Source organism: Melospiza georgiana, chromosome 20 (genome assembly GCF_028018845.1).
Source record: "Melospiza georgiana isolate bMelGeo1 chromosome 20, bMelGeo1.pri, whole genome shotgun sequence".
NCBI classification, from domain to species: Eukaryota; Metazoa; Chordata; class Aves; order Passeriformes; family Passerellidae; genus Melospiza; species Melospiza georgiana.
The window spans coordinates 7309151-7328809 of NC_080449.1; the positions used below are offsets into that span (position 1 = coordinate 7309151).

General features: G+C 45.7%; 1 protein-coding gene across 15 annotated transcripts in view; it reads right to left on the minus strand.

Moving 5' to 3' along the window:
• DNM1 (dynamin 1) overlaps positions 1–17171 on the minus strand; it is a 64925-nt gene extending 47754 nt beyond the window's left edge. For all 15 annotated transcript variants that reach the window (XR_009115441.1, XR_009115443.1, XR_009115442.1 and 12 more), the window contains exon 1: positions 16868–17171. Coding sequence is in view for 11 of the 15 variants with exons in the window: in XM_058038326.1 (XP_057894309.1) it covers positions 16868–17028 (161 nt within the window). In the remaining 4 variants the exon portion in view is untranslated. The remainder of the gene's footprint in view (positions 1–16867) is intronic.
• Positions 17172–19659: the final 2488 nt, after the last annotated feature.

Consider the following 19659-nt stretch of genomic DNA (forward strand, 5'->3'; position numbering starts at 1 on the left):
AAACAGGTGCATTATGAACAAAAACATCCATCAAGCTGCTATTCTGTTTTCCTCTGCCCTAAGCTTTCATATTCCTTTCATACTGCTTCACATCAACTTGGACACCAGTCATAGAGACTCAATCATAATCTAAATCTTGTTCCTAGTTAAGCCATGGTTTTTTCCATTAAGGTTAGCACTTTTAGATAACTTTAAGCCAGAGGATGTCCATTATTTACCAGCCAATCCCCACAGCACAAGTATGCCTAGCACTGACCCACAGTGAACAAGAGCAATTCCATAAGCACTAGGCATAATGTAAATTCTTAGGATGCAATTGGTACTGGCCACACAATGGATACATATAGAAATAAAGATCTATTGTAAGTACACCATTTTCCAGTATACTGGCAATATTATTGTGCACAATGATTCATTATTCAAGAAAACAATTGTGAAAAATAAAGACAGGCAATAGTTCATGAGTGTCACCATAATATACATGTTAGGAGAAACAAAAAAAAAATAAAGAGAAGGCTTCCCACTGCCTTGTACCTTGAGTTCCTATTTACAATAGTGCAGAGGGAGGTTAACACTATTGTGCTGGCTTGGAACACTCACAATTGTTTTGTTAAATAATTCTGACCCTCAAACAGCCTCTCCAGCACCTGGCCACTCCTCCCAAGTACAGTTCCCCAAGTCAGTAACCAAAGGGCCAAACAGCTTCTCAAGTGTGGAAGTTTGCTGTGTTTAAGGTGAGTTCCCAGGGGCTGCCCAGAAAATTCCCAGGTGCTGCCCAAGCAGGGCAAAACACAAATGCCAGTACAAGCTGGACACATTTGTAACATAATACTGCATAATTTACAAACAGCAGTCAGAGAGGGTAGATAATGAAGTAGAAAGTAACTTCTGGAGTTGGCACCTTCTCCCAGTCTGCCTGGAGTTGTTCTACTCCCTTGTGCAGAATTGCACCTGATACCAGCACAGGGCCAGCAAGAGGTTCTGCCCAAGGTTTTGTGCAGACTGAGATTTCCAAACATGAAAGGACAGCAGCCAGGCTAATTCAGTGTAATAAGTGTAGCAATAGTTGTATTACATGTTCACACCACATCCTGCTCCAGAACTGACATGATTCTCACCACAAGAATCACCTTTGCTGTGGTTCCTGCACCTCTTTTACCAATGACCAGGATATGCCATCTTCTGGAGTTCTCCTGTATCTTCTTCCCACACTGTGCTCTCACTTCATTCAAAATAAGAAAAATACAGTGTATTTATAGAGTTAACATATAAACTCAATAAAGCCACATCAGAAACCTACATCTATTGCAAAACACAACATTTCAAAAATCACAATGACCCCACACCAGTCTCTGCTGAAAAGACAAGAAACCTTTCAGGAGACTGCCCCCTCCAAGAGAATCCACCTCCATAGAAAGCTGCATGCCTGGCTGTTTGAAAGCCTACACAATGAGTTTGGCAAATCAAATCCAGTTCCTCGTGGACAGACATAATGGTGAGGTTTGTTTCACTGACATTTGGGGTAAATGATGTGCCACAGAGGGACAGATTGAATTTCAAGTTTCCATCTTAGCCATTTTATCATCAGCTTGTCTCCTCACCCTGGGACAGAACACAATTACTGGCCACTGATTTACATATACAGAGATGACAGTGTCCAGTACTTTGTAGGGCTCAGATCTTTCTTATAAAACAGGAGAAGGATTTTTCTTACTGGATTTTTGTTGCTGGAAGGCATTGTCATATTCATGTGCTCTCATGCCTCTGGGAGGACCTACATGCCTTGAACATCACAAGTGTTAATCAAAAACGTGTTTTTCCCACTCAGAATGTGTTTGTTGAGCCAAGTGTGGGCTGAGGGGGCTCAGACAATGAGAGAGGAACACCCTGGGGCAATGTTCTCTCACATAACTGATACTTCAACTGCAGGGGCTGTGTTCAGTCTCCTGCCTGCAGCACCTTCCTTAACACTGCCAAAGCCAGAAGGAAAGCACACAGCAATTTTTACATGAATGCTCACTTGGAAACAGCTCTCTCCCCCACCCCTCCCCAAGCACACTAAATTCTGCTTTTCTGCCTTATCTCACTGCACAGACTGGTTCCCAGGAGCCATCCATAGCAGTTGGGGCCTCTTTAATCCACTCTTTCCACACCTCCTTTCTCTGCATCTCAGCCCCTCTCCTGTACATGCTTCTATGCAGGTTGCTGGAAGCAGTAGGATAAGATAAGTTTTGCTATTGTTTATTTTAATTTGAATCCTTTGGGCTGATTTTTCTGTTTCACACTCCACTAGCTTCAGGATACATCAAAATCTGGAAGGCAGCTGTGTGCATCATGCCAAGTCATGGCTGTGCTGGAGCTGCTGTGCACCAGTTCATCAAATGCACAACAACCACAGAGTCCCCATGGCTGCCCTGCTTCCACAGGGCAAGGGACTTCCAAGAAAGTCACAGGCAATCTTACACTTCCAGTCAATGGCCTGAGGGCCTGCCAGCATGCAGACCAAACTGGCATAGCCATGAGTCTGCCCCAGGCATTTCTGCTGCTGTATGTCGACAGTAATTCCAGCACACCCCAGCTCTGTGCTTGGCAAACCTTACAGCAGGATCTGGCCTGACTTTCAAGGTCTAAATATATATATATTTTTAGATGACCTGAAAGTAAAGCAGAGATATTGCTGCATTCTTCTGATGCAGCCCTGCAAATCCATAACCAGGATTATCCCATCCAATTGACTCACTGGCTATATTACAAAGCATAAAGAAAGAATTTCTGCTGGAAGCTGCCCTTCATCCCTAACTCAGTTTACATAACATGGAATACAGGAAGTCCCTATACAGTAAGGGGAGACAGAAGCTGAGCAAAGAGAATTTCTCCCCATTACAGAGAGTTACACAGCTCCTGTCCTACATTTGTAGGAAACAAGGAGTACCTTGGGAAAAGGCTCAAACACACACAGGCATTACCCTTTCTGTCAGTTTTCCATGGTCTGCCTTCTTTCTATCTAGAAATACAAGCTCTCCCTCTCCATCAGTGCTACAGCCTGGATAGGTAAGTGCCTTTAGGACCTTTAGGATAGAGGTGTTGGTTAACTCCTTCAGAAGGACCAGCACTGGGATCTTGCACCAGGCCAGTTTGAAGAGACTTAGTTCTACAGACCACTAAGAACATACGGAGTTCAGTAAAAACCCTTCTTATTTGAACCTGTTCAAGGTTCATATTCATGCTTTGATTCCTTCTGTGGTTACATGAGGCTACCTTTCATTTTCAAAAAAAAGGTCTCCAAATCATCACCCCTAGTCACAGCACTTCAAGTGCTGAGACTTTCTGAGATCAGTGTAACAAACTGGACTTAAAATAATTTCATCACCAAGCATCATTTGAAGTTTGTCTAAAAGATCTCAGCTTCCCCCAGACCTTGCAGACACCACAAACAGTTTTCAGCTCTTGTGAGGTACAAGCAGAGCTCATTCCCTCAGCCATCCCAGCTGGGGAGTCTGGGTGCACTGCCTGCACTGCAGTGCAGCCCTCCTTTGGGGCTATGAGTAACCAAGGTTAAACTCTTGGCTTTTAAGTGCCATGGAGGGCTGTGACCCTGGGAATCCCACAACAGGGGCAGATTGGAGCCACGTGCTTCCCTCCCTAATTGTGATCACTGGCTGGTAGATAATCCCTTCATGGGCTGCTGCTCTGCAATTGCTGTGCAGCAACCAATCCAATCTGAGAGCCAGAACCAGGCCCAGGGGTATAATTCCCCTCCTACTTCCCTAAAACATGGTGAGATCTACTGTTTCCATAGAAACAAATCAGTTTGATGTCCACACAGCTCCTGCATCCCTCACTGGTGGGCATCAGCCCCAAGCTGCTGAGGTTTTAAGCAAGGGTCTACAGTTATAGGGCAAGAGTTTGGAGGAGAAACAAGAGGCACTCCCAGCCTCCAAACCTGACCATCTCATCCAAAATGTCATTTGCTTCAGTTCATCTCAGCTGTGAGAGAATTAATCAGGAATATTCTTCTCCTCCTCCATTTTGAGGGTTGAGTTATCTGCCAGCTCCCTCCCTGCTATCTTCCTGCAGATGGGTTAGTCCAGAATACGTGAGGACGTAGAACACAGATGGGAAATCAAAACAGAATACTCCAGCACCTCACGTGCACTTGTGAGCCCATTTACCCTGTGTTTCTGCAGGTAAAAAACTGTAAAGGCATTTTCTTGTTTGGAGCTCTGCATTTTACTGTGGAGAATTATTTAGAGAGTGGTACAGCCTACAGTGCAGTGCCTGATCTCAAAAAGTCACTGCCCGTTATAGCAAATGCCGCATTGACTCCAGGCTGCAGAGCTGGGGAAGCACAGGCTGGAGACAGCACAAAACTGCAGCACTGCTGCTCTGCAGCTTCCTCTAGGATTTTCTGAGTAATAGAAAATGAAATCCTGGATTTTGTTTGCTGCCTTGGGATATTCACGGTAAAAAATAATACAGTACTTATTCTGTATGACAATATCAGGAACTCGAGAGAATAAGCAGCCTGGTGTATCCTGAATGGATGTGGCAGTAAGGATTACACATTTGTGGAAAATGCAGTTTTGATTTCAAGAATTGCAATCCCAGGAGAAAGGAAACAAGGCTGGTTTTACTCATGTGAGAAAAAACAAAAAAGTAACACCAGCAACATTGCACTGCATGATGCATTCTCCACCCCAAAAACTGTAAACCAGACCTTTATGTCTGTCTTGCTTAATTTTCACCATCACAGCACAAAAACAAATTTTCCTTTTGCTACTTCAAAAGCATATATACCCTGGCGAAAATCTCCCTGCAATTTCCAGACAGTCCCCAAGAAGACAATACCAGGCAGCAGCAACACCACAGAGCATCCAATTAGTTCAGTCCCTATGACAGTAGAGAATAAACAGGTTTTTTTCAAGGCCAGAAAGGTAAACCCATGACCCAGCATCTTTGCCTCTTTTTCAAGCTGCACTGATCTGTCATAACACTGCAGCAACACTGCTCTGCCTTGGCACAAACAAAGCTACCAACAACCCCTGGCTCTGCTGTAACAGAAGGCTGCAGCCTCGAAAAACGTGACCTGTTCAGCACCTGCAACTTGAGCTCAGAGAAAACAAAAGGACAAGCTGTACACTAAAACTCTGCGACAGGAATGGCTGATGGGAAAGCACAGCCACAATAACACCCTGGGATTAATGGATGCTAAGACTGACGAGCAGCAGGCTGACCTGGCTATTTCCCACCACCAGTGTCTTAATCTCTGCAGCCAGGCTACAGCTGAGTCCAGACTGCCCAGCAGCAGAGGCAGTCTAAAGGCTGCCCAGCAGGAGAGGCTCTCCTGTGCTCAGAGACACCATCATACTGTGCAGCAGTAAATAATACTCACCCTACTCATAGTATGGAGGATCTGGATAAAAAAGGGGGTTATCCCCCTTTTTGTCCTTCTCTCCTTCAGAGAAGGAAACCAGGCACAATGGTAAATTCAAAGATATAAAATATTTGTGCTAAGTATAATCTTAGATTTCTTGTCAAAACTCCACCTCTGGAGTCCTGGTATTTGCTGCAAGACCCAGGAGAAGAACAAATGCAGCTGGAGGCACATTTCATCACTGCAGCATGACACTTCCTCCACTCCCAGACAGCAATGTGTGCTAGCAAAGGAGACAGGCTGCCCAGAGCCTGAATCCCTTAAAGGGTACAGACAACTGAAAGACTTCATTGGCAAAGGCAAAGTCACTTTGATGAGCCCACAGACACAAACCAAACAGAAGCTGCATGAGGAAGGATGGTACCTCAACAAGCCATGATGTGCTGTTAGTTGCCACACATTGGTGGTGAGTTTATAAAGCTGAATACATGAACCACAAAGCTTATCTTGGGTCAGTGGTAAGAGGCAGAGAGTGGTGTGGAATGGGAGGCAGCCTGCTTCCTTTCCAACAGGCCAGGCAGGAAGGACAGAATTCCATGGGCTAACAGAGTTATGCTGCACTCAGGCATCCTGACCAAACTGCCCACAGTGCACAGCTGCCCTGCAGAGGGAATTTAAGATGCTAATTTACATCTCTGCTCAGCCTGGAGAAGTATGCAGGAACAGTGCCAGGCTCCTTGCTATGCACTGCACCTCTGCAGCTCCAGATATAATTAGGATCAACCCAAGCTGGGAACACGGTGCAGAGGCACTGCCACTTAAAGCCCTTGAAGAAGACCCAGCAGTCTTATTGCAAACACCTTCAGTGCAGAGCAAAGTCAGAAGCATTAAACTCTACTTAAAACCACACAAACATCTCCATTTCCCACTGTACCAGAACAAGAATCGGATCAATAGTCCCAGAAGAGATGAGCTTCAGACCTCCTGTCTGGTTCCAACATCCAGGGGAACAGCACTTCTCATGTGCACAAAAGGCACATTTTGCTCTAGTCAAATATGGGCAGTGACCATGGGAGGTGACAAAAAGGCTGGACTTAAATTCAACAACAGCAACAAAAGGAAGATCAAAGCAGGTGTTGCCTTATCAGGGCATTCTGATAGCAAAATTGTGGCACAGTGACTTGGACAGACCACAGTCTTACACAGCCTTCCATTCCTTTCCTTATCTTGCATAAGTAAAGGGTTTAACTAAATACCTCTCTCTTGTATCTCCATTCCACCAATACAGTGATTTCTAAGACATCTGCTTTTGCCCCTCCAGGTGTCCAATGGGAGTTCAACTTTGTCCAAACAGAAGTTGGCAAAATATCAAGTGCCAGTGCAGTAACTCACTTATTCTTTTGCAGTAAACATTCCTTAAATATCATTCCTTCAATAGTCTATACAAATTCATTCAGGAAATGGATCTCTTTCTCCAAAATTAGTTTGGGATGCTTGGTTTGCAGGCCTGAGATAACAAACACATCTTGCACAAATAGGCATAAGCAGAGTAATTCTTAGGAACAGGAACAAATCAAAGTAGCACAGCCCAGAGGGAAGAAGTTTATTGCTGGGATCTCTGCTGAGAGCTGCATGATGTAGAAGAGGTGACCTGAGTTTCAGTGCTGGAGATGCAGCATCAGCTCTGCAGTGTGACACATGTCATGCACCAATCCCTGAGGCTATTCTGCATTTTGGAATGTACCAACCTCCTCCTCACCCGTAGCTTTAACCCCACTGCGACACATCTCCTCTCAAGGCCACCACCACGCTCAGGCAACTCCCAGCTATTCATAGAGGAGCTTCTATTAAAAGTAAAAGCACAATCAGCTTAAGAAATAGCCAGAGATTACACAAGAGATCACAGCAGCCAGAAAGAGAGAAAACCTAACATGTATTAGAATCAAGGGGTTCCATCATGACCCAGAGCAGTGGAAGCTCAGAGTAAATCATAAACAAGTCAGTGAGGCTAAATATCAGCATAAAACCTGTGAGGGTTAGAGCTTTGTTGTTTATTGGTTTAATTCTGAACTAAGAGGCCACCAGACATATTCCCCTGCTGACAGGGAATTGTTCCTGTGCTGGAAGGCAGGTGGCAAATGGACAGTCATTATAAGCCTCGTTTTTAGAGGTTTGTAACTACATGGATGAGGAAGAGCTCTCAGGGCTGAAACAGTCTGGTAATTTGTCAAAGCCCTGAGCCAGATCCTATGTAACTTACTCTGTCTTTACACATGTAAGAATGGCAGAAAGACAAAGAGGAGGAACTGAACAAAGACTTCAAGATTTTTGCCTTTAGGTACCTCTTTCCTTGTTCTAAAAAATTCAGCACCGCCTCCCTCATCACTGGATCTCCATTCTCAAATTTAAAATAAAGGGAAACACTGTAGTTTCTCCTAGTGCTCTCCAGGGTGAGTTAGCTGTGCTGTGAAAACATTTGCAGATGTTGAGAACTACAGAGATGCTCAGCATCTCTGTAGACTTCTGCCTATTGATATGAGAAAGGGTCTGAATGCAGCTGAAAAACTACTCTGAAATACAGCTGCAATTTATGATCAGCTTTTATCCAGCATTACAGCAACACTGCCTGGCTTTGCAGCCAAAATCCACAGCAGTATCAGTTTAACTCTGGCCATGTCCTCTCTTAGGCATCACATACACTAGACTGGCCCCTCTTGCAGCAAGAGTGTTTCCCAGCCCCAAAATGACAGTCTGAGCAGTCAGACAGGAGCCCAGCACTTCCCATGTCTGTTATGGTTGTATTAACTCTTCACCCTTCCACACGGCTGCAACAATGCAGCCTAAAGCCATAAGAAACAGGAAAGGGAGAGTTAAAGGAGACTGTTGAGGCAATACATTATTAAAATAGTATTTTCAGCCCCAGAGACTCCAGTTCAATTCCCATTTCCGTCACAAGTGAGGTACTGGGTTTATTCCAAACCTCATTTATTGTTCATTGCAACTGCAACACGAGTATTTTAGCATAGCTTACAGTTTGAGACTAAGCCCTGATTTTTAGGAAGGGAAGAGATGACAATGCAGGTCTTAGAAGCTTTGAGAGCCTTTATACTTGTCTCCAGAAGCATTTAGGGAAACAGCATCTTTTAGAGGAAAAAAAATACCCTCAAACCTCCATGTTAGAAATTGCTGTTTTCAATACAAAAGCTACACTGCTCTTCTGTTCGCTCAATTGCTGTGGCCAGGGCTCTAAGAAAAGCCACACAAGTCACAAGACTTGCAGAAAAATGGCAGAAGCTGGCAAGTTTGCTTCCAGTCAGCAAGACACAGCTTGAGGAGCTTGCATAACGTCTGCTTCCAAGAGGCTCCCAAAAGCATGTTATGCTGAATTGCAAGAAGCCACTAACCAGGGACCATCTCACTTCCATTTGGTCATGGCTGGGTCTGCCAAAACTTTCCATGTCAGATGCTCTGGAGAAAACAGAGACACTGTTAGAGTTCAGACTCAGGGCTCATTATTCCTGTACTGTGTCTTGAAGGAAAGCAAAGCAGTTATCTACTACAGTCAGCAGCAGGCTCAGAGCTGTGACAAACCTGAAGGTCACAAAGGAAGCAAACGCCAGCAACTTAATTGGGCTGTCTGCCCACTGACATAAAACAGCTTAAGAAAACCATGGAACCACTTTATATTCAACTGTTATTAAAATATTCACTAATGGACTTTGAAAACAAAGCTGGACCTAACTACACAGTATCAATGAGTCACCTGGAATAATTGTTTAAAAATCTAACATTAATTGTGCCCTCAGTTGCCCATCAGTGTTTTGATGCAGTCTTGCCTGCTCACCAGTAAACACTGAAATGTTCTCAGCCCTCTCTTTGTAGCTATAGCAGTTAGTTCTGAGCAACACATCCAGTTTGCATTACTGAACTCCATCAAGTCACCCCAAAACAGGCATGATGTGTGCTTTAGATGGATCAGAGATGAATGTAAATGAAGAGAAATAACTTTTTGCAGTTTTTCCAGAATCAGTACCTGATTGCAGGCTAACCACCTAAACCTGACCAGAACATGCAAGTACTGAAAGTCCCTAGGTACAAAAACCAGGGCTCACTCCTCTGTAGAGCTGTGCTACCCCCATCCCTGCCCTGAAAGACCAGGCTCAAAAATTCAAGTGCTAGCAGGCCATCTAGGACAGCCTGTCATCTCCAGTGCTTTCTAAGAACACCCTCACCCCTCAAATCCTGCACCTGATCTATGCCAGCAGCCAAAGGTGGCTGCACCAGACCCAACCTCTGCAGAGCAGACCTAGAAACGAAGACACAGACCTGCAAACAAAGAATTAAAGTTCTTGGCACAACACTTCTAGAGAGAAGGCAAGCCTCTGCAAGGGCTCACAGACACTGCAGTGCCATCTTTACAGAGTTTTCATTTATTGTTAAGAAAAGCAGTTTATCACTTCATGCTTAATGTTGTCCAGTGTTAGTTCAAGTGTCCATTAATGATGCGCACCTACATGTCATGGGAGACACCAAAAGCCTCTAAGGATGGAGAAAAATGTATAAAAATTAATCACTAAGAATTTAGCTTCAGAACATAGAACAGAATTCTACCTCAAGGCTGAACATGCCCATTTGTAATAAGAGACAATATTCCTTAACCATGGGATTCCACTCTCTATCAGAAGGTGCAAAACCAGGTCAGAGGCCAGGAAAAGGAAACTTCAAGTAGAATGAGAAACTGTCCCACTAGTAAGCTACTTTTCCCACCATGCATGACTAGACTTCTGGGTTTGGGGTTTGGTTTTTTTTGGACCAGATTTAATTTTGTCTCTCCTCCCAACTAGCAGTACTCTGACTCATATGGTTGCAGATCTGTGAGTCCAAGAAGGAGGGAAGAATTACACCCAAAGTTTTTGGGGTGTTTTTTTTAGTGGCATACCAAGGAAGTAGGTTTACCCTGCACATTATCAGTAAATCTCCTTTCACAGACACCACCTCAAAACCAATTTTGCATTAGGCACATAGGCTGAACACACCATATGCTTCTAGATGACTGCCTGGCACCCCTTCACTAACTCTTCTGGTTTTGCTACTCATGCACTGCCTGAAACAAAAAACTAAGTACTGGCTCACATGGGTGGAGCACACATGGATTTATTCTTGTCCAATAAATTCACTGCTCAAGGCATCATAATAAGTTTCACCCCAGCAGCTAGAACACAGCAAAAACTGTTTTCTTAATTAACTTATGCTAAGTTGTAAGTTGCTTCCATTTCTCCTCAAAAAGATCAATCTTAAAAAAAACTTATACAGAATTTTTACTCATGCTAGTACAGACAGACTCAAACCTGGAGTACAAAGTAGGTACATTCAGGAATTCACCAGATCAGGAAGGGGATTAACTTCCTGCCTTAGAATAACATTTTCAGAAGCTGTCTCAGATAGGAGGTGCTGCAGACAGACTCCCACTCCTTCTATTTAAGTCTAGCAGGGTTCTGCCTGCTCTGAGCATCTGGAAGAGTCAGGGTCAAGGACTTGGCTTGGTATTCCCAGATAGGTATTGAATGGCTTCCGAAAACAATCAGTACCCTTTAAAAACAGTAGGTCATCTTTGCTTTGCCTGGTTTTATTAAGGTTTTTTCACTGTGTGATAAGCACACCAAGTATGAAAAAACAGGAGCAGCTAACAGTTTTGGGAACCTCAGACTCCTTTTCCCACTGGTTCTGTTCCCTCTTTACAACCCTGTGTCACTGCATCCTGTTTATTGAGGAAACACACAAAAATTCCACATGTATTTATCACAAAGTACAGTAAGAATTAATAAAAAAACCTCAAAATGTTCTAAGACTCTCAACGTGAGGATTACCATGCTAACAAGGAAGAGTCCACAAGGAAATGCAGCGTCCCTGATCTGTCAGCTATCAGGTGATGAATTCCAGCAATGACAAGGCAACCTGTCATTTTCACACACCAGTAGGTCCAAACACCAACTTGCACCACACTGAGCACCACATTCCCCACTGGATTGCAGCTGGTTTCTCTTCCCTAGGTAAATTCTCATATGATCTGAGACATGCCGTAAAGATCCCTTCTTCTAGAGAATATAAGGCCAGTGGGCAGTTACCAGAAGCACGAGATCATCACTAAAGAGTTAAGATGAAAGATCTGCTACAGCTAGAAAGATCTGCAGGGAATATTTAACTGCTGCAGGAAATAGAAAAATATTAGACTTGTACTTATTTGAGCCAACCCCAATAGGACTAAAACAAGCTGACAACAAACACAGGCAGACACTGCTGCTGCATCTATGAACACTGAGATTCATGGGGTTTTCCCTCACAGACATCCATGTTATGTTATGCTTTAACTTAATTATGTATCATCTTCCAGCATTCCTCCTCCCACAAGTGTTTGCTCAGAGCTCTACAGATTTCTCTTAAGTTAAATTATTTTATCTTGGGGTCTGCTGTAACACCTTACCCATTTCCCCCAGTGCTCCATATTTTCTTCCTTCCCCAGTTAATCCAAGATGAAAATAGGTATTTTCTTCACTGGAGACCAAAGACTGGCTGCCATTTGAAGGACTTACCTGACCACAGTTTATTTCTCTAAGCAGCACAATCCTACTCCTGGCTCTTGCACCATCACTGCAACCCTAAATAAGTCAGTTCACAAGCAGTGCCTGTGTTTTTAAGCTGCAAATAGACAACAGGATTTGACTGGCTTACTGATGTACTTATCATACAACAATTAAAGGTCCGTGACTGGCAATTAATCATCTCTCTGCCAGCACACATCTCAAATCAGAACCCTCAAAAATTTAGAAGAATCACCCTTAAGAGTGGCCAAAGCATGTGTCATGAATGTATCTTCTTGTTTAAATTTAAATCTGCTCCTGAAGTACTGCAGTGATGCTCAGCATTGCCCAGTACAATAGATATCCCCAATCTATACATAATGTAGCCATTTTGCAAGATTTGAAATCTCAGTCCTCAACACTCAAGCTCATGAACCACATACTGCAGCAGAAGCCTGAGCAACTTAAAAGTACAAAAATCATCAACAAAACAGTTTTCCTGCAGGAATAGGCCAAGTATCTGGATCTCTTTATGCATCCCTTTAGGATCCTTCACTTCTACATGGTTGCTAAACACTTCTGTTGGTCTCTGAAGGTATTTTGCTGGGGAAGCTTTCCATAACAAAGCAAAGTATTTGTTATCAAGGCAGGCATTCCCTCATCATATCTTGGGGTGTAATTATCTCTAAATGGCTGTGGAAGGCATTAAGCTGCTCCTCAGAGTTATACCTGCAGCCAAACTAAAGGCTGTGGCTTCAGGATCTAGCTTTGCATCACCAGTATGGGACACAGAAAGGCAAAGAGACACTTGCTGCCAAACCCATGCTTGATTTTGTCACAGCAAGTACTGCAGCTATGCCTAATGAGCATTTAGCCTTTTGACTGCCACAGGCATTGCAGTGCTGCATTTTCACTGCTTTTTTACCCATGTGGAAATTTCAGTGTGTTGGGAGAGGCAAGGTTAGCCCAACATGGTTGAGTTTAGGCCCACACCTGTCTCCTGATTCCTTCCAGGCCACACAAAAATATCAGGGAATTCAGCATAAACCATCAGAGCCCGGTGACAGGCTGCTAAGTACCCCTGTTTGGGGTGCACAGCTTCCAAGAGAAGATGCTTATGGGGTACCAGATTCCAGCTCGGGTCTGGGGTCAAGTAAACAGTGATTCACTTTGCACAAGTTTGGCACTGCTCAGGTCCCTTGATCATAAACAAGATGGTTTCATCTCCATTCAAGTCCTTCCACCCACTGTTCCCAGCCCTTAGTCACTGCCTCCTCGGCAGCCCCCTGCAACCATCTGTTCTGGAGAAGTCAGAGGTGCCTTGTTTTCCCCATGAAGAGCAATGCAGCTGTCCCAGCAGGGCTGAGCAGCACCCTGCCTTGGATCAGGGGCACAGCCATCCCAGGAACCAGCTGAACACAGCCCAGGGCTTCCAGCTCTCCTGTTTGTAAAGCACAGGGAACAGTAATACTCCCAGAAACCCAGAGATTTGTGTAACAGTGCTCTGAGATCACAGGATTTAAAGAAAGCATATTTGTTATTTTCACATGGTAAAGTAAGAGTGGCATGAACAGGGATGATGATACAAACAGCCTTGTGGGCTGTCTCGTACAACCTCCTCAGTCATTTGGGCTCTTAAGTCAAATTAGCACATACCACATGCTTTGTTCTTTTTATCAGACCAATTTTGCTGGTACAGTTGCCTGCTCCAAGACCTATTTATTTAGAAAAGGAGGCTGCAGGGAAGTAACAACACCTTAAGAACAGACTAAACGATCACTGATGTCCCTTCCAACTTGAGTTATCCTTCAACCTTATAACCACGCCGACAGGAAATGCCTGGAGCTCACCCAATTAACCTTCCTTCCAGTTCTGGGGCCCAGGACAAACCAGTCTGTGGACAGATGTGTCACCTGTGTGGCTTCTACATGGCTTCTTGTTTCTTCAGCAATTTTATCACCACCAGCCAGCATCCGAGCCACCACGCTGATTCTCCAGCAGCAAAAGCACACACAGCAGCCACACTGACATCTGGTATTACAAATACAAGCTCTGCACTGTTGGATAATCTGTTAACAGCAGAGTAAGTGTCACTGAAAACGCAATTAGCAGCAACTACTAAACCATTGAATTCAGGAGGGGAAAAATATTTGTTTGGTAAGACATGTAACTAAACACTGATTGCAGACAGGATCACTCCTCTTGTAGGTTTCCAGTGAGTGTGGGATCAGTGCTACTGCAAGGTGCCTGCAGCAGCCCCGGACTGGAGCCCTGCACAGCCACAGCACAGATCTGGCAGGGGGCAATGTGCTGTCCTGGTAGGGAAACGTGATTTGATGACAATTTGAAAGGAGCCCCACAGGTCCTGAGCAGGGGAACCAGCCCTGCTGGGGCCTCCAGCCCCTGTGCTGAAGTGTCTGCATCATGCCCATCAGGCAGTACCAACCACATCAGCATTTGTTCTTGCACAGATTTCCATCCACTCAGAGAGAAACTCATCAGCACTCACATTCCCTGTGCAGAGAGCAGCTGCTGAGCAATAGCTGCACCACCATCCTGGTATCAAGCAGGAGCAGTGACATATGTCATGTCCACACCACAGCAATAATTGTATTTGTACACAGTAGGTCTACACACAATTTCTCCTTACGACTGTTCAGACAAGAAAACAGCCCTTGTCACAATTACACTGAAGAACCATGCTCATTCTGGATACTATTTCCATAGCTCCTTATCATGGTTTCCAATACCCACAGAGAAAAAAAGAGACTATACATTACAGCAGGGCCCCAACACAATTTTAACAGGATTGGGATTTGCAGCATATACACATACATTCTGTGGTAAGAGGTCTCAAGTTACCAGTCTAAACTAGCCAGCACTCAGGGGTATCAAATGGAGAAAGACCTCTTCACACTGACATTTTCCATTTCCCCTCCAATTATTTCCTCTAAATGCTTTTCTACAGACAGCTCTCAGCTCCTGCTCTGGGGACCCTTAATTATTTCATTTTCTAAAAGCCGCAGCACTATAACTTGCTGCTAGAGAGACAGCTGATGGGACACGGTGAGGTCATAAGTTCTCTTGTGACAGGAGTCATCAGAAAGAGACAGAAGATAATTGAATTCATATATTTTCCACCAAGCAGATAAAACCCCTGGTCCTAAATTGGTGCCAGTGAAGATGCACCAAGGATTAGTAAATCCTCTTGTGTGGTTGGTCTAAAGGAGAGGAGCAGTTTACCCCAACACACCGACTGTCCTTCCTCCCACAAATCCCCCTCTGGCCCAGCAGCCCTACATTATCTATGACACCACTGCAGCACTGCCTGCACAGATCCTCTAAAAATGATTTACGAGGTTTGACTGCCAGTACTTAGAAAGCATGAAAACAGCAGAGCCAACAGGTGAACCCATTTTGCTCAAAGATTGCAGAAGATCCATTTTCCCCGTCTTCGAAAGCTACAGCCCAACAAGTTTTTCACTTGGGTAGCAGGATTTTTTTTTTTTCTGTCTCTATGCACAAACAAGTAGATCCTGGACTATGACCTGAGGTTCAGCAGAATGTGTTTCTGCAATGTCCTGCCCTTGGCATGATCCCAGCATCTCTGGGGGATACACTGCATGGACCTTTGGAAGTTAGCAAGAAGAGATGCCAAACTCTTTAAATTTTATATTCTTATTTTTTCAAAACTCTTTGATCTATGGCAGAGAAGAATTTTTATTTTGATCATGCTTGTGCCTTCCTCCTAGTACACCCAGTACACCCAGCACTCACTGCTCAAAGATACCCTTGCACAGGTCCAGAATTTGAGGCTACTTGCAGCTAAACAAGCAGTTAATCCACAGCACAGACCCTTCTGACAGTGGAAAAGCTCTATAAGCCATCCAACAGCAAACAGCTTAAAAGAAAAAGTGGGGGTAGGGAAATGAGATCCAATAGATGTTGTCACAAATGCAGTTTGCTGAAAGAGAAAAACCCACGTAAGCATCTGACCAGGTATCAGCAGTCACTGCTTTAAGGCAAGTCACCAGAAACCTGCATGCTCCTTATAGCATAAAAAAACACCTTGATAACTAAAACCTGTATATAACTTAATACAATTAATTAGCAAGGAAAAATGTGAGGAACAGTCGTCCCCCCCCCCCCCCAGGTGTTGTGTGTCTGCACTGGAGCAGATACCCAAGCAGCGCGATCTGCAATTTACTCAAGTTGCAGATGATGAATGCGAAGGTCACATGAAGGGAAGGCATCAGTATATTGCCTGTCACAAAATGGTAGCACCCGGGGATTTGAGCATATAGGAGAGCTATAACCCGGTCCTTCCTATAGCCTCCCCGCAGCTCCTGACATGGCATCCGCTATGGAGGACAGCGAGCCTGGGCTGGGGGAGGGGGACGGAGCAGATTAAACTTAAACACCCTCCGCATCACCCCCCCGCAGCGACAACATCCATCCTGAGCCCCGCACCGAGCAGGGCACGGATGGGGCCGGCCCCCACAGCCCCCTCAGCCCCTCCGTTATGTAACAGCCAGGACAAGGGGGGGCTCCCACCGGCCGCTAAGGTGCGGCAGTGGCGGGGACCCCGCTGCGGAACGTCCCCGGGCGGGGAGCCCTCCCTCCTTCCCTCCCTGCCCGTACCCCTGCACCGCAGCGCCCGGGCGTCCTGCAGCGCTGCCCGCGCACACACACGCGCCGAGCGGAGCGGAGGAGCGGCGAACGGAGCGCTGTCCCCGCTCCGCGCTGTGCCCGCACCGCGTTCACGGTGCCCGCACCGCACTGCCCGCACCGCTGTGTGCCCGTGCTGTCCCTGCGCCCGTTCCCGCACCGCGCTGCCCGTGAGGAGCCGCTGCTCCCGCACCGCGCTGGCCATGCGGCAGCTCTGCCCGCGCCCCCGGGGACACCCCCTGCTCACCTCCCGACGAAATTCTCCAGCACGGAGCTCTTGCCGGCGCTCTGCCCCCCCACCACGGCGATCTGCGGCAGGTCGAGGTTGGCGTTCTGCCCGATGGCGGCGAAGGCGTCCTGCAGCCGGTTGACCAGCGGGATGAGATCTTCCATCCCGCGGTTCCCCATGGTTGCGGCGCGGCTCCTCGCACAGGCGAGCTCGCACTAACCCTTCCCGCAGCCCTCCCCGGCTCTGGGGCCGGTGGGCAGCGGCTCCAGCCCGCTCCCCTCGCCCCGCTCGACGCCGCCCGGGCTCCGCTCGCCTCAGCCCGCCCGCCGCGCCTGTGGAGAGCCCCGTGCTGCCGCCAGGGGGCGTTAAAGGTACCAGTGCCGCGCTGCATCCTGGGAGATGTAGTCCGCTGGCTGCGAGGGGCTGAGGGGGCCGGGGTCGGGATGGTACGGCACGGCACGAGTGTCTGTGCCCAGAGAGCTGGGAACGGGGCTGGCTCCCAAAACCAGAGCAGTTCAGGTTGCCCCGGGGCTGCGTTTGTGTGCGGCAGGTCGGCACACCTGTGTGGCCCAGCCGCTGTGGATGCACAGTGACGGTGTACCTGTCCGTGAGGCCGAGCCGCCCGCACGGTGCCACGGTCCCTGAGGCATTCCCTGCCTCCAGCTGTGCAGCGCTGCCAGAGAACAGGTAAAATGTGATCAAAGGACCCTCATGGCTTGGTTATTACACCTGCACTAATTGATCCTCACAGCCACATCCTTCGGTCAGTGCACCACGGTTTGGTCACAGTACTTGGGAACGGCCTGGCACCTGTACAGGAGGGTTTTGTGTGAGGCAGCACTCATGAAATCACCAAAATATAGGAAACACTTGAGATTAAACTGGAGGTTTGCAAAAACGCTACCACTCTCTGAGCACCTGGCTAGAATAAGATGTTTTTTAAGGTCCCTTCCAACCCATTCTATGGCAGAGACTAGAATAAGATATTTTTTAAGGTCCCTTCCAATCCATTCTATGCTAGAGGTTAGAATAAGATGTCTTTTAAGGTCCGTTCCAACCTATTCTATGATTCTGCTGCTTCATTCAAACACAAATGAAAAATGCATCAATTTCTGTTTATAGCTGTAAAACAGTGGATGTGTTGCCAGGCTTGTTTTAGAGAAATGGAAACAGGTGCTTCATTTTATGTACCCAGATTTTGTTTTTAAAATTACTTGTCTGCAATAAAGAGGGAACAGCTTGGTTTTAGGTTTTTAAAAGGGATGGGTTTTTAATAAGAATATAACATGAGGCCATATTTGATTTCAAAGTATAGCAATGAAAACAAGTGTTCAAAAAAGCATCTGATGGCTAGCAATGAGTCAGAAGGATGGAGAATGTTGCATTTCAAACACCTCTCAGTTCGTGCTACCCAAGACTCCTATTCACAGCTCAGAGAGAGATGGGGGTGGAGGGGGAAATGAAATACAAAAAACTGCAACAGATTTTGAGCTGTCTGTTTTGTTTTAACCAGGAGCTTTTTAGTCATAATAATTATAATGAATATTTCACAGATGTCCATCAAATTTAATCCATGCAAAAATACCTATGTGGACACGCAGAGAAACTGAGGCAGCCATGGTGAGGGATGGATTTGCCCCATGCTCTAACAGATCACCAGTGTGCAGGTAAGAGCACTGAAGGGAGGGAAGGGAGCTGCTCCATCTGTATGGGTAACACCATTGTAGGTCATACGTGGGCAGTTTTGGAGGCTGTCAATGCTATTTTTTCCTCTCAGCAAATTACCCAGTAAATCTCAAGAAATGAGCTTAAGAAATTCAATGTAGACTGTGGACAAAAGCCTTTGAGCATCCTTGCAGCCATTCTGATAATTTATGTTGAAGGATTCTGGAAAAAAACTGCTATGGATAGCTGCTCTTTGTAAGAGGTCACCACAAAAAAAACAGTGAAGAGTATCAAAGGCTCAAAAAATGATGTCACCTTCCTCTCTGGATCAGAGCTGAAGCTCAGGGAACTTTAGACCATGAGGGTCTTTGAAGCTTCATTTGAGGAACCATAAGAAGAAAACCATCTTTGTCCCAGAGCTTGCTATAACTTGAAGTTCACCAAGTGCAATACAGAGAAAGGTTGCCCAGTTGCATCAGTTCAATCACCTCACACAATTTACCAGCTGTACTAAAAACTCTCAGTGGCCATGACCACCTGGTGGACACATCTGGACACATTCCCCCCACATCTGTGGACCTGGGAGGGCCATCAGTCCCTGCTGACTCATGAGAAGTGTTTGTTTCTGGTTCAGTTGCAGCAAATGGGGTCTCTGGGTCTGGGTTTCACTCACGGGTTGACTCCTTAGTTTCATCCCCATGGACTCTGAGTAGGTATTTTGTTCTGGGTGAGTTGGTTCTAGAAATAATCATTCAGGTTATACCATTTTTTTGGCAAAGCTAAAATGAAACTAATCCCTTTGCTTTGAGAAATGTTTGTGACAGACTATTGAAAATACAGTATATCAACAGCTGATGTTGAAGACTGAGGGGAAAAGTAGGATTTATGTTGCCAATTAGGGAGCTCATAGAGTACAAAGGCTTATGCATGACTTCTTAGCAGGTGTTCTTTCCTATGCTGTCTAGTTTTATTTCTCTGTCAAACTCCTACTTAGTTCTTAAGAAATGTGGTTCTTTGGGGGATATATGGGGGTTTTGGCCTAATTGAAGTCTTAAAGGGCAAAACTGGACAGGAGGGATGAGGGGAGCTAATAGTGTGCTCTCCAGGTGCACAAGAAAGGAACAAAAGGAATGATGGCATTGGTA